Here is a 14060-nt window from a genome sequence, read left to right as displayed (position 1 = left end):
AAGAAAATGCTCTGTGCTGGGGAATGTGCTGGGAGGTGATACTCACAGAGATCGGAGGCTAAGCAACTGCTGGAAAGTGTCAACTTTAATTTCGTAGATTTCATTATGTCTTAGGTCACTGAAATGACAGGGTGGCAAAGATTGATTTCAAAGTTACTGGTTTCAAAGATTACAGACTTCAGATGACTTTTATAGAGGGACTACCTGCCCTCAATCAAAGGAACACATGAAGTGTATCTATCAAGTGACTGATTTTTGTTTGTTTAAAGAAGAACATTACCATTTACACACTCAAGTATTGTGCCTTTCAAAGGAGCTGGTTCACTTGGGAGGACATATAACTACATTCCAAACATGTAATCATCATTCAAAACACTGGAGGACTCTTCTTCTAGTGCTGCCTTCTGAGCCTTTCTGGGATTCAAGGGTCTTCAGGAGGGTCGTCAATTCTTTACCTTTTGCAGATGGATTTGCTTTGTTTTTCTCTCTTAAGCACCAAAAGTCATTGAGAGAAAAACTAAGTGTGAAGGGATAGAAGATGGTTAATATTGTTTTGATCAAAACTAAAGTGTGACTAAAAAACAAGGCTGATGTTTTGTAGAGGTGGCAATTTTAAGAGAGGAATTCTAAAGTGTTTTATGCATAAGTAGCATCTGTAGCACCTTAAATATGACAAATATGGCCCTCTTTAAAGATGACTATTGTGAAAGAAAAACACCAATAAACCTAAATTCCAATATATCAGAAAATAACACCACTTATTGGATATGTAAGTTTGGTTGTACTTGTAAAATAAGAAAAATTTCAAAGCCCAAACACACCCAATTCACTAGTACCCTAAGTTAGAAGGGAAAAAAAAGCAGATATATAATAAATGTTTTACTAATATTATGGTACAGCTCATGAAAAATAATATTATCTATGTTTCCCAACTTTCTAACCATCCTGCACAGTCACACCTTGTGCATGTAAGAAGGAAAAGGATCACATGTCTCCCCAATGAACCACAGGGTAGATGAACAAATGACCCTGAGAAATGAGAGTTTTGATTCTTGATTTTTGCTAGGTGACTTAGAGACTTCTAGACTTACATTTTCTGAAGCTTTTGGCAAACTGAAAAACTGGGTAAATCTTCTAATAGGTTGTATGACAGATCTCTGAAAAACAGAAGGTGCAAAAAGGGAAAATCTGTTACAAATAAATCATAAAGAAACATGCTTTGCTCTCCTTTTCCCTCCAAGATGTTATATCTCCCAAAGGCAGACTCTGAACATTTTCACAGCCTGATATGGAGGAGGTATTATTGGATTAACCAGTAGATTTAAATGTTTACTGAAATGTAACTGTTATACTTCTTTAATTGATTTAAATAATTTACTTAATGAATTCATTTATATTTTGTTAGCAGTGCTCTACAATGTTCTAGCTTTTATCTTACTGCAATGAGTACAAATTAAATAATTGTGCCTCTGTCTCTAAGAGCTGCTACATCTCTACAGCTAAGATAAATCATTGTTGTTTCTTTTCTGATCAACTCGTGAAAAAAAACCTAACAATTCAAAACATAGCAGGAACTTTGAAATCAATCACCGCAAGAAGGAGGCAGGGGAACAGAATCTAAGAAAGTTTTCAGCCAAAATTAAACAAATTACAGAATAACAAAAACATCTGGACATATTTATAGTATAATATAACTAATCTAAAGCAAGCCATCATAATTTGCAGAAAGCTTAAAAGCAAAGAAAGTTGGTAGATAATGTAACATAGATATATAAAAAGCAATTTTGTTTTATGTTTTAAATGTTATCAGCTAATCAGCTAACACATTTTCATGCCTGATTCTAATACTTGAAACCAGATTACCACTATGCAATGAAAAAAATTGTACTGTTTTCTAAGAGACTTTAAATCATTCTTATAATTGATCACTTTATCCTACATTTATTGAATAAATGGGATTTATAAAGGAATAAAGTTTATTTATTCCACATAAGTAGTACAAATAAACCTGCTTTTAAACCCAAATTTGTAACTTTTTAAAGGTTTGAAAGACTTCTCCCCCCACCCAATACCTCTAAAACCTCACACCTATGCACAAATATACCTGATTAATACTGTGGTATGTATTTTTAAAAAGTAGTGAATGTAGTAAAATGGGCGCACATATTATCAAAGCTGAAAATTGGTTTACTCATCTCTGCAGGCTGCAAAGGGGCTAATTCTTCATTATTTACCTCTTAATAGAGGGAACATAAAACCTTCTACTTAGCTATTTTCATGGCTAACATTGACCAAGCACTTTAAAAAAAAATTATATTATTTTATTTTAAGTTCTGTGGTACCTGTGCAGGACGTACAGGTTTGTTACATAGGTAAAGGTGTGCCATGGTGGTTTGCTCCACCTATCAATCCATCACCTAGGTATTAAGCCCAGAATGCTTTAGCTCTTTTTCCTTAATGCTTTCCCCCTCCCACTCTCCCCTGGCAGGACCCAGTAAGTGTGGTTCCCCTCCCTGTGTCCATGTGTTTTCATTGTTCCCACGTTAAGTGTATTACAAGTGAGAACATGCAGTGTTTGGTTTTCTGTTCTTGCATTAATTTGCTGTGAATAATGGCTTCCAGCTTCATCTATATTCCTGCAAAGGACATGATCTCATTCCTTTTTATGGCTGCATTGTATTCCATGGTGCATATGTGCCACATTTTCTTTATCCATTCTATCATTGATGGGCATTTGGGTTGATTCCATGTCTTTGCTATTGTGAAGAGTGCTACAATGAACATACCTGTGTATACATTTTTAGAATAGAATATTTATATTCCTTTGGGTATATGCCCAGTTATGAGATTGCTGGGTCAAATGGTATTTCTGGTTTTAAATATTCAAGGAATTGCCACATTGTCTTCCACAATGGTGGAAATAATTTACATTCCCACCAACATTGTATAAGCATTCCTATTTCTCCGAAACTTCGCCAGCATTGGTTGTTTCTTGACTTTTTAATAATCGCCATTCTGACTGGTGTGAGATGGTATCTCATTGTGGTTTTGATTTGTGTTTCTTTAATGATCAGTGATGTTGAACTATTTTTTGTATGTTTGTTGGCTGCATGTATGTCCTTTTTTTCGAGAAGTGTCTGTTCATATCCTTTGCCCATTTCTTAATGGGTTTGTTTGTTTTTATCTTGCAAATTTGCTTAAGTTCCTTGTATTCTGGATATTAGCCTCTTGTCAGATAGAAAGATTGCAAAAGTTTTCTCCCATTCTGCAAATTGTCTATTTGCTCTGATGATAATTTCATTTGCTGTGCAGAAGCTCTTCAGTTTAATTAAATCCCATTTGTCAATTTTTCCTTTTTTGCAATTGCTTTTGGTGATTTCATCATAAAGTCTTTGCTCATGCCTATGTCCTGAATGGTATTGACTAGATTTTCTTCTAGGGATTTTATAGCTTTGGTTTTACATTTAAGCCTTAATCCATCTTGAGTTAATTTTTGTGTAAGGTATAAGGAAGTGATCCAGTTTCAATTTTCTGCATATGGCTAGTCAGTTTTCTCAGTACCATTTATTAAATAAGGAATCTTTTGCCTATTGCCAACCACTTCTTACATAATGGCACCATGTTTATAGCTTTACTTGAATTATCTGGTTTAATCCCTGTGGCTGCTTTATGAGGGAAACACTATAATTCTACCCATATAATATGAAATGACTTGCCTAAGATGACAAGCTAGTAAGTGGGGAAAGTTACATATAGCCTGTATGATGGGCTAAGTAATTCCCATGCACGTGATGCAAAACTAGTCTTCTACAGTGAAATTTCCTCATGTAACAAGTACTCAGTGGATAATTCAGCCAAATGGGGAGAGCTCTCAGACCTATACCTCCAGGAGAACATAAAGTACCTTGTACTAGAGGTGAGGCTCCTGGGTTCTAGTCTCAACTTCAGCTAATTCTACTTGGTTGATACACTGGCCAAAGCATTGCTATCTTTCTCAGTTCTCCTAAATGAGAAGATGCTGCTTTGCAGGATCATTGAAAAGAACAAATGAATATTATAGGTGACAGTGTTTGAAAATGGCAAGATATACTATGAATGTTATGTATATTCCTCCCGGCTTTTCATGTTCCAACTTGAGGAAAGAATAATGGTTCCAAGGAAGTGAGAAAGATGATAAAAGTTAACACTGACTGAGAGTTACAGTGTCCCAGCTGCTGTTGTAACTGTTTGACATGTAGTCATTTAATCAGTCCTGATGAGAATCCTCTCAAGGAAGTGGCTAATCTCCCTTTTATTGACTGGGAAACTGAGCTCCAGGAGGAATAATAACATGCTCAAGATCCCATGCTGGTGTATAGGGAGCCCGTGTTTAAACCAGAAAAGTTGGCTCCGGAGCCTTTGCTTTTAGTCATTTTGCCAGTCAGCCTCCATTTATGCAGTTCTAGACCTGAGTGGTTACCACTCACTGTGTGACATAGCAGAGACAGATGCAGTTTAAACACTGCCTCCTTACTAGTTCCAGTATGTAAAATCCTAATCATATAACTGAGCCAGTTTTCTGGAGAAATGGGGATGATTATGCCTGTAGTGTGTGTGGTAGGCAGAATTCTAACATGGCCCCCCAAATTTCTGCCATCTGATATACACACACTTTCTCCCAGTTATTCAATCAAACTGATTGTATTTGAATTCATACTCTGCTTCCTTCTCGCATTGTACTTTAACAAATTAACTTCTCGAATTCTGTTTTCTTATCTGTAGCTACACCTCATGGGGTGGGGTGGGGTGAAGAGGAGATTTGCTCTATATTCCCCTCCTTCAGATGTGAATCACTGACTCCAAGGTTACCATGTGGTGTCACTGCACCCACATATCATTGAGCAACTGGAGTCTGAAGTGACATGCAGGCTGGGAATGGGAAAAGGCAGAATCACAGTGGCAGCCATTCCCGTTTATCTACTTGACATTCTGAGTGCTGCTAAGTAAAGCTTATGGTGGAATTACAGGCGCTCAGCTGCCACAGGTGCCTTCTATGTGAGTGCAGAGCCATGCCAAGAGACTAAGAATCCTTTTATTAAGTCCTAACAATGCTTGAGAGGATAATTGTGTTGCGTGGGAGTTGAGTGAGAAGGCTGAAAATGAAAGGTCAAAACAAGTCTCCTTGATTTCATATAAACTACTTTTTTTAATAACACATGGGAAAGGCAGAGGAAAAAGTCCCAAGTCAATAGAAATAACATATGCAAGCTGTTTAACCATTACAGGAAACATTAGAACATGGCACCGACAACTATACTGAAAGAATGTTTGTTCACCTTTATCAAGGATTGTGTGGGTCTGATATCTCAATTTTTGATTTTGGCATCCATATTGGGTGATTGATCCATTATGTTGTTTTGTTCTGCTCTGCAAAGCCTTTAGAGGGGGAAATAGTGATTTTGGCCTGTTCATATCTTTTCAGAAAGACATGTGCCAACTGAAAGTCTAGTGGGAGCTTGTTTGGGACTTAGAAAACAAAGGGTCCATTGCCACTAGGATCATGTCAGAGAGCCTTAGACCAAAGAGGGCAAAGGAGGCCTGACCTCCTGCAAACCAGCAAGGAAAGAACTTTCTCCTCTTTTAAATCATTATTGAAATCACGTCTACCTTTTCACCCCAAAATGGAAGTTGCCTGTTTATACAACATTATTGCCTTACTGATACGCACAGCACTTGGAGATTAGGTAACTGATTGCAGACGGTTTGAGGAAGAGAGGAGATCTGTGCTCCAGTTAAAGTCCTGTTAAAACACAAACCAGACATAATTATTTCATTCAGGCATCACACAGTGACATATTTTGACTCACTGATGCTAAGACTGATCAAGCTCTAATGGCAGTGTATGTTCTGGGCAAAGTCAAGAGTCTACTCAGTACTTACAAACTCTCCAGGTTTGCAGTTCCAGTTAAATCAGGAAATTCAGTTATTTGGGAGGCCCCATTCAGAGTCCTAGAAGGTGGAATATATGAGTATTACTGGCAGAAGATTCTACACAGGGGTAATATTTATTGCTACTTTCAAAGCACTTCAAGCTACAATATTTGTTTGATTTTTCACAGCAACCTTGTAGGGGAAAGGTGTACATAGGAGACATAGAAACTTACAGTGTTCTTAGTTCAGGTAAATGTTGAAAAGCAGATCTCCCAACAAACTGGATGGGATTGTCATAGAAATGTCTACAAGAAACCCGAACAGCAATTATTATCTCAGTATAAGACGAATATCTGTTTAAAATTTGAACAAACACATTAAATGTATTTATGTAATTTTGATTATACTGTTTTACATAACACCTGATTCCTTGGTTTCAGGCAATCCTCAAAAGTGTGACTCATAGTATGAGGCTTTTGGTAAGGAATCTGTACTATATCAATTGAAGATTTCTGACAGCAAGGGAGATGTGAGTGACAGTTACTAAGGAAAAAAGCAAGTGAACTGAATACTTAAGAGTTTCCTCTCCCTCCAGCATCTGTAGAATATCCATTGAGTGGCAAAAAGGAAATTCAAAGTACTGGCAATCATATCATTAATTAATGAAAGATGAAGTCTGTCTATTGATATCTACTGAAGGTTATTATTTCTGCTGGTCACCATAACATAAACAAGGGACTCATCAAATTATTGGAGAGGAAATGAGCTACTCTGACATATTTCTAACTTTGAAATTTTCTGGAATTAATTATTGTTTTAAAAGGTGAGACATTATTAGAACTTAAAAAATATTTCGTTTACAGATGTTTTCAATGTAATGGTATTTGAACTGCCTGGTCAATGGAGTGCCATATGCTTTTTAGCTGAGTAATTCTTCTAGTCCAATTAAACTCAACAAATATTCATTAATTTCTACTATGTTCAAAGTGTGAAGGTAGGTATGTGGGGATTTAAAGATTGATTCATTAAAAAGCTGTCACTGGGTAAGTACCTGGGCCTGGCATTATACTAGATGCTGGGGGTTTGAAGAAGAATGATAAAATGTTCCTGCCATAAAGAAGCCTGGAATCAGTTGGGATAAAGCTAATAAATTACAGCATATCACTTTCTATTTAACAAAGCTCTTGCATATATATATATATAGCTCAACTGATCCATGCAACAACTTTATAAGATTCATAGTGTAGACACTATTTTCTTCACTTTTGGAGGAGAAAATTGAGGCTGAGATAACATGGTAAGCCCATTACCTCCCAGAGTCTCAATTTTCTAATTTTTTAAGCTGAGATAATAACCTTTAGTGGTAGGGTTTACACAAGAATTAGAAGAGCTAATGCACATGTAATGTCTGAAACAGAACCTGGGATACAATTGTTACCCATCAAACCTAAATTCTCTTCTGTCCTCCTGCCCTCTGAGCTCTTCTTTTCTCTTGGAATTAACCCGTAAGAGAAAGAGCTAGAGCTGGCATATGGGCCTTATGATGAAAAAATGGAGCTTTCCTCTTAATATCTTATTAGCTCTTAGCTATATCATATACTGTATCCATATAATAGTATTCACATACACATATGTACGTATGTATATATACACTGGGCAGTGTATATATACATACATGCTTGTGTGTATAAGGCAAAAGTATCATAAACACACATAGGAGTTTTAGGGTTCTCAGGAGGAACTCTCTCATATTTTCAGGAGAGATTATAAAAAACTTCACGAAATGGCATTTGAAATAGGCCCTGAAAGACAGAATTTCAGGAAGCATAGTGAGGGAATGGAATTGTAGGAGCAAAGGAAATAAAAAAGAAAGCTTTGTTCAGTGAACACAGTTTAGTGAGTCTGGTGTAGGACTTAGGGTGATTGAGGAGAGCTTTGGGGAACTGGTTGAGAGGGTTGGCTTATGAGAGGTTCACATATGGCTTTAGGCTGTGAATGTCAGGGTGAGGAGTTTGCATTGTGTAAACAGACATCCTGAATGCATGTTTCATAGCAGGAGTAACAAGGTCATTGCTGTGCTTCAAGGAAGATGACCTGCAGCAACCGTGAGGGGAGGGAGGCCAGCCTCATGCAGCCTGGTGGAAATCTAGATGTCATGGCTGGCAGAGAGGCTGGTGCAGTGGAGGTCAGGAGGGATGAAAAGAATGAGGACCACAGAGGTGGAAATGAGGACTGGGTAGCCAACCAGACAAGGAAAGCATTCACAGAAATGCGGACTTGGAAGAGATGGAAACAGATGCAGGAGCAAGGAGAGGAGAGTTTCAGGGAGAAAATGGTCAATACTGTCAAATAGTGGATAGAAGCTCTAATACATATGGAGAAAGGCTGCTAGTTCCTTAGGGAGTATTAGCATATCAAAAGACTGATGAAAAACCAGTACTGTGGTTGCAGAAGGAGGAGCAAAGGCAATGTAATTTGCCAACCTCTTAATATGCAAATAGTCCCTAATGAGGACTAATGTTTATTATCAATACACTTTAAAACTCTTAGTTTGCCAAAATATTGCCAGAACATTTCAGAAACAATGAATGGTTTTTCTCTTCCGGTTGTCCGGCCTAATTGGGACTTGATGCTCATTTGTGACAAATACCACATGGTTCCAGAAAGCCCCTCAATCCAGTTGGCACAGGACCAACATCTGCTGAGAAGTGCTTCTAGAGTCATGGTTAACAGTTGTCCTTACTTTCCTCCTCTGTATTCAGGCCTCTCATTCACAACCTCAGGTCTGATGGCGTCCCAAACCTGCCTCTAAGAGGAGCCTTTTGTCTGAGAGCCAGCCTCATACTAGTAAATATGTCTTCATTCTTCTGTATTAAATGTGAAGTTATATGCAGTAGTTGTAATTCTGTTTTATTCTTTTGTTTCTGCTTCCCATGGTGGACTTCAGAAGTGTGATCATAGCTCACTGTAACCTCCAACTCTTAGACTGAAACGATCGTCCTGCATTGGCTTCCCGAGGTGTTAGAATCACAGGCACGAGCCACAGTACCTGGCCTATTTTACCTGGCACATAAATCCCCATATATACCTTTCTAAAACATTCTTTATCTTTCTAGAATTACATCTTAGTTTGTATAAATGTGAATGTTTAGGCGTAATAATGAGTAGAGATAGAGGGTTAGCACAAACCAGTATAATTTAGGCTAGAGCTTACTGCTGTAAAAGACATCTACTTGTATATAATAATTTATATTTCCAGTATACTTGGGTTCAAGTTCTCAATGACTATGCAGACTTCACGTTAATGCTCTAAAAATCAGTTTTATTCCTTAGAAAATAAAGATAATCAAAAGCGTTTTACAAGATTATTTTAAAGATATCTAGCACATCTGACAATAACAAGCATAATGGGATCTTTAAAAAAGTCTTTTATATTATTTCGGTGTCTAGCTAGAACCTGGCAAAATGCATGCATATATACTTTTCTGTATAAACTCTTAGACTGAATGAGACAAAACTCAGGCACATATAGAATAATCATTGTATTTAAAGGTATAGTATATTTCAGGATGGAGAAACCAAAAAGCATTATGGTCACTTACATTGTAATAAGAGAAGGGTTGCCTACAAATGCTTTCTCAGGTATCGACCTGATGTTGTTGCTATGAAATCCTCTAGAAAGACAAAAAAAATTATAAAAAATTATGTGTGGGGTAAAATTATTTAATAGAGTCCCCCACCCTGACCACAGTGGCAATAATCAGAACCTTTAGTAACCAGAGGATAATGTTAAATTCCTGTATGCATCTTGAAACTTATGTGCCCTTATTTGCTCTGTAGGGGAAAAATAATCACGTGCTGTCATCCTAAAAGAGAAATAAAGAATCTGAAAATAATAAACTTCATGAAAACTTACAATCTAATGTTATAAGAAGAAACTGTTTATATCTACGAAAGCATCATTGTATAAAAACATGAGAGAGTGGAAACCGTTTTTGGAGAGATTATGATTACCCCCACTGACCCCATTTGAAGCTAGAAGAGAAAATCGACTTAAGCTGCAGTGAAGTAAAGATTTAAGGAGTCTCCTTATGAGGACAAAATTTTCTGACTTGAAGAAAGGTGCCCTGGCTATTGAGTCTGTTGTTATAAGCTGATTGTCATCTGTTGTTAATGTCTGAATAGCAGAGAAGCAGATTCAATGATCTTTGGAGCTTATTTGAGCCTATGGCTGTCTGAGGTGAGTGGTACTCTTTGGGCTGCCTGAACCTATGCCATGAAGCCAAGTTAAGCCAACTAAGCCACAGATGGGGTTTCCTGAATCAGAACACCCTAAGGGTTTTTCTTATAAACAAGCTCCTCTGTGTCTCCTTTAGCTGTATGTCTTACTTCTTACTGCTGGGGGAAAGAGGTTCTATGTTTATTTTCCTTTCCAAGTGTTAGAACATTACTCAGATAGGTTATTTATCTTTTTAGATACAAAAAAAGCTAATTAAATTTTATCATCTAAAAGGCACTATATGCAAGCAACCCAATGGCTGAAAGTCAGCTTTACTTTAGTAAAATTATGGGTTTTAGAATTAAATAAGATTCATTAAACATTTAAAAATGAAAGATAGTTGCCCCTTGAACAAATGGGTTTAAATTGCATGGGTCCACTTTTTTTGTTGTTGTTGTTCAGACAGAATCTTGCTCTATCTCCCAGGCTGGAGTGCAGTAGCACAATCTTAGCTCATTGCAATCCCCGCTCCTCTGGTTCAAAGCAATTCTTGTGCCTCAGCCTCCCAAGAAGCTGGGATTACAGGCATGTGCCACCAGGCCCAGCCAATTTTCATATTTTTAGTAGAGACAGGGTTTCATCATGTTGTCCAGGCTGGTCTCGAACTCCTGGACTCAAGAAATCTACCTCCCTTGGCCTCCCAAAGTGCTGGGATTACAGGCATGACCCACTGTGCTGGCCTGCATGGGTCCACTTATACGTGAGTTTTTCTTCCGCCTCTGCCAGGCTTGAGATAACAAGACAAATATCTCCTCTTCCCTTTCCTCCTCAGCCTTCTCAATGTGATGACAGGGATGAAAATCTTTATAATGATCCACTTCCACTTAAGAAATAGTAAATATATTTTCTCCTTCTTGGAATTTTTAAAATAACATTTTCTTTTTTCTAGCTTGCTTTATTATAAGAAGACAATAAAGAATACATATACAAAATATGTGTTAATGGACTGTTTATATTATTGATGAGGCTTCTGGTCGACATTAGGCTATTAGTAGTTAAGTTTTTAAGGAGTCAAAAGTTAAATGTGGATTTTTTGCTGTGCAAGGGTTGTTGTTCCTAACCCCTAGTTATTCAAGGGTCAACTGTAATGTATGAGAACATGGCTTGTAGTTTACTAGGCACATAGAGTTTGATTCATCTATTTCTAAACTTATGCAACCCAGGAATGTTCAAGTTCTTAGAAATGCTCAGTAACTAAATTCCATGTTAGTTCTACTACTAAAAATCTATAAATCTATAAAGTATATAAATGTTGGGAGAGTATGTATGGCTTAGAAAAAGAGAAAAAATATGGCTTACAGAAATATGTGTTTATTTTAGATATATGTTAGAGAAACCCAGCATAAATAAAAAATATTATCTGATAATTGCTAGAGATAGAATCAATTAAAACATATTTCAAGTGTGTTTTATCATTATTTATATAAACTTAAAATTTTCTAGCAAGTCATATTATGTAAACAATCACATGTATTTTTAAATACATTCATAAAAGTTTTCTCATTAAAATTGTCCTAAATACTTACAGTTCTTTAAGGTTGGAGAGTGTCCTAATTGCAGTGGGGAATTCATCAAGGTTATTATAATTTAAATCTCTGAAAATGAGTAAATAGTATTTTCAGCTTTTTATTTAAAACTTCATATATATTCTATTTACAAGGAAAGTTAACATGCTATTCCAATGAACCCATATCACTGATGGAAGTTCTCATTGCTTTTCTTTTTGAAAAAAGATTCTCTTGGCTTGTTGACTAGCAGCATTCTGTGAGTATCTGCATTAAAATGGTCATTTGACTAATAATGAGAAATTTGAGAGTCAAGGCTCAATGGCACTGGGGCATCTAAAAAAGAAAGGGAGTGTGAAGCAGTGGCCGTGTTAACTTGGAAGTGGGAGGGATGCCTCTTTGGCCAGGTGTTGATGGCTGGCTAATGAGCTCTTCAACTGAGCCTGGCTCACTACTGGTCAGCATGAATTTGCACTCCTCAGGACTCCTGGATCACATCCCCTTTCTTGTTCCCTTCTCACTCCTTTTTGACACGACATCTTGCAGGACTGCTTTGACCTTGACTTTCACAGCCTAAAGTCCAGGATGAGCCTTGCTTCTGGAGAGGTTTATGTGAGACAGGGTACTCTTTAGGAAGGACATTGGGTCTAGAATTTCTTCAGAGTCACAAAGGATTCAGAAAATAGGATGTTTTCCTTGATCTGCGCGGCAAAGCTCTATGTTATCCCTCATGCCCAGAGATGAAGCGGTCAAATTATCTCAAATCGTTAGTTTTTGTAACTGTTACAACACAATTGGCTTTTCAATTTCATTACTCACAAGTGCTTTACAGACTTATTCCACCTTATATCTAGATCTTTGTATGAAAAACTAATTGCCTCCTGGTCTCTGGGAATGGTAGATTTCCCAGATGATGCAGAAAAACCTTTCAGTCAGGCAATCAGATGTGGTTAGATCCTCCCCTGTGGAGAATTGCTATTTAATTTTAAGACAAAGATAATTTGATAATTTGACTGAGTTAAACACAAGTCAAGGTTCCTACTTGTCTGGCACAAACCATCCTTAAACTATACTGCAGGCAGGAAACGCGTGTCTTTTGTACACATAAATTTTCTTCCTGTTTGTAAATCTCTCCAGATGCTCTGTTTTGATTAAACAAGGATTGGGCCCTTATAAATTACTTGGATTTCTAGTGAGGGAAAGGAAGAGGCTGGAAATAACCAAATTACTTATCCTCTGTAGCCCTGGGCAAAGTAGGGGAAGGGGAGACAATAAGACTCACATGAACTTTTCCCTGACATGTTTTGCTCTATGTTATTTACATGCAATGCTGGGTCCTTACCCCAACATTGATGGAAAAAAGAAAAGACTATGGAAATACCCATCAAAGCCCATCTTGCTTTTCATTCCTGTTATTGTTCAAAAGGGCTAGAAGGTGATTTCCATTGCTAAAATTTCTGAGCCCAGCCCTGTGTAGATAAGAGTTCTAATTTCTCCTAGCAGCTGATGGGAAGTGCTTGTTTATGCCATTAAATTGAAATAAAGATCCTGCCTGGACAAGTTCATGTTTGGCACCTAAGAGGAAGCACAGGGTGACTTAAATAACCCTGGAAAGAGCTGTTAGTGCTCATAGGCTAGGAGAACACCACCAACACAGGGTCCCTCAGGAAGTTAGTAACCTGTATCTGGTTAGAAGCTAAACTGATCATGAACAAATTGCTAAGCTCTGTATGTAAATGAACCGTGGGCCATAGGAGAAGTGGTCTTTGGTCTTTTCCTTTTGCAGTTTTGGTCAGAGCCAGCATTGCAGATCCAGTGCTCTGTGTGGTTTATTGCATTTGAGTATTAAAAATGTGAGGGTAAAGATGGGGACATGGCTGCAACCACCCTCCTCTCCCAGCACACTCAGGACCCTCCCTGCCTGTCACCTCACTCTCATTATACCTTTCTCACTCAACAGGGCAATGAAGAGCAGCTCCTCCCCTGGGAAAAGCCTGAGGCCCTTGTGTCGCCCACAAGAACCTCTACCTTGGCTCTGTGAGCGTGTCTAGGATATGGTCAGCTGGCTGAACTCTATTTTCACTATAGGTACCAATTAAGAACTGAACTTTTGACTTATTCTTTGGAAGTAGTATATAGTAGTAAACATGAATTTCAGAATCAGACTAGAGAAGGAGGCAAATCTCAGTTCTGCTGCTGACTAGCTATGTAATAACTTCACATCACTAGAGCCTAAAATGGGATAGTAATATCTGCTCTCATAGGATGGCTGTAAGAAATAATTAAAACAATGTATGCCAAATGCTTAGCACAGTATTTGCTTATAGATATACTCAATAAATAGTAGCTATTATTACTTTGCACCT

General features: G+C 37.5%; 1 protein-coding gene across 1 annotated transcript in view; it reads right to left on the bottom strand.

Annotated features, from left to right (window-relative positions):
* Positions 1-14060, bottom strand: part of LGR5 (leucine rich repeat containing G protein-coupled receptor 5) — a 143745-nt gene that overhangs the window by 12859 nt on the left and 116826 nt on the right. Inside the window, exons 7-13 of the mRNA XM_002807128.7 lie at positions 11716-11784; positions 9513-9584; positions 6144-6215; positions 5920-5988; positions 5708-5779; positions 1092-1157; positions 47-118 (exon numbers count right to left, since the gene is read on the bottom strand). Coding sequence (XP_002807174.4) covers positions 47-118; positions 1092-1157; positions 5708-5779; positions 5920-5988; positions 6144-6215; positions 9513-9584; positions 11716-11784 — 492 coding nt within the window. The remainder of the gene's footprint in view (positions 1-46; positions 119-1091; positions 1158-5707; positions 5780-5919; positions 5989-6143; positions 6216-9512; positions 9585-11715; positions 11785-14060) is intronic.

Source organism: Callithrix jacchus, chromosome 9 (genome assembly GCF_049354715.1).
Source record: "Callithrix jacchus isolate 240 chromosome 9, calJac240_pri, whole genome shotgun sequence".
Taxonomy (NCBI): Eukaryota; Metazoa; Chordata; class Mammalia; order Primates; family Cebidae; genus Callithrix; species Callithrix jacchus.
The sequence above is the reverse complement of the archived record's forward strand: the minus strand, read 5'-3'. Positions and strand labels throughout refer to the sequence as shown.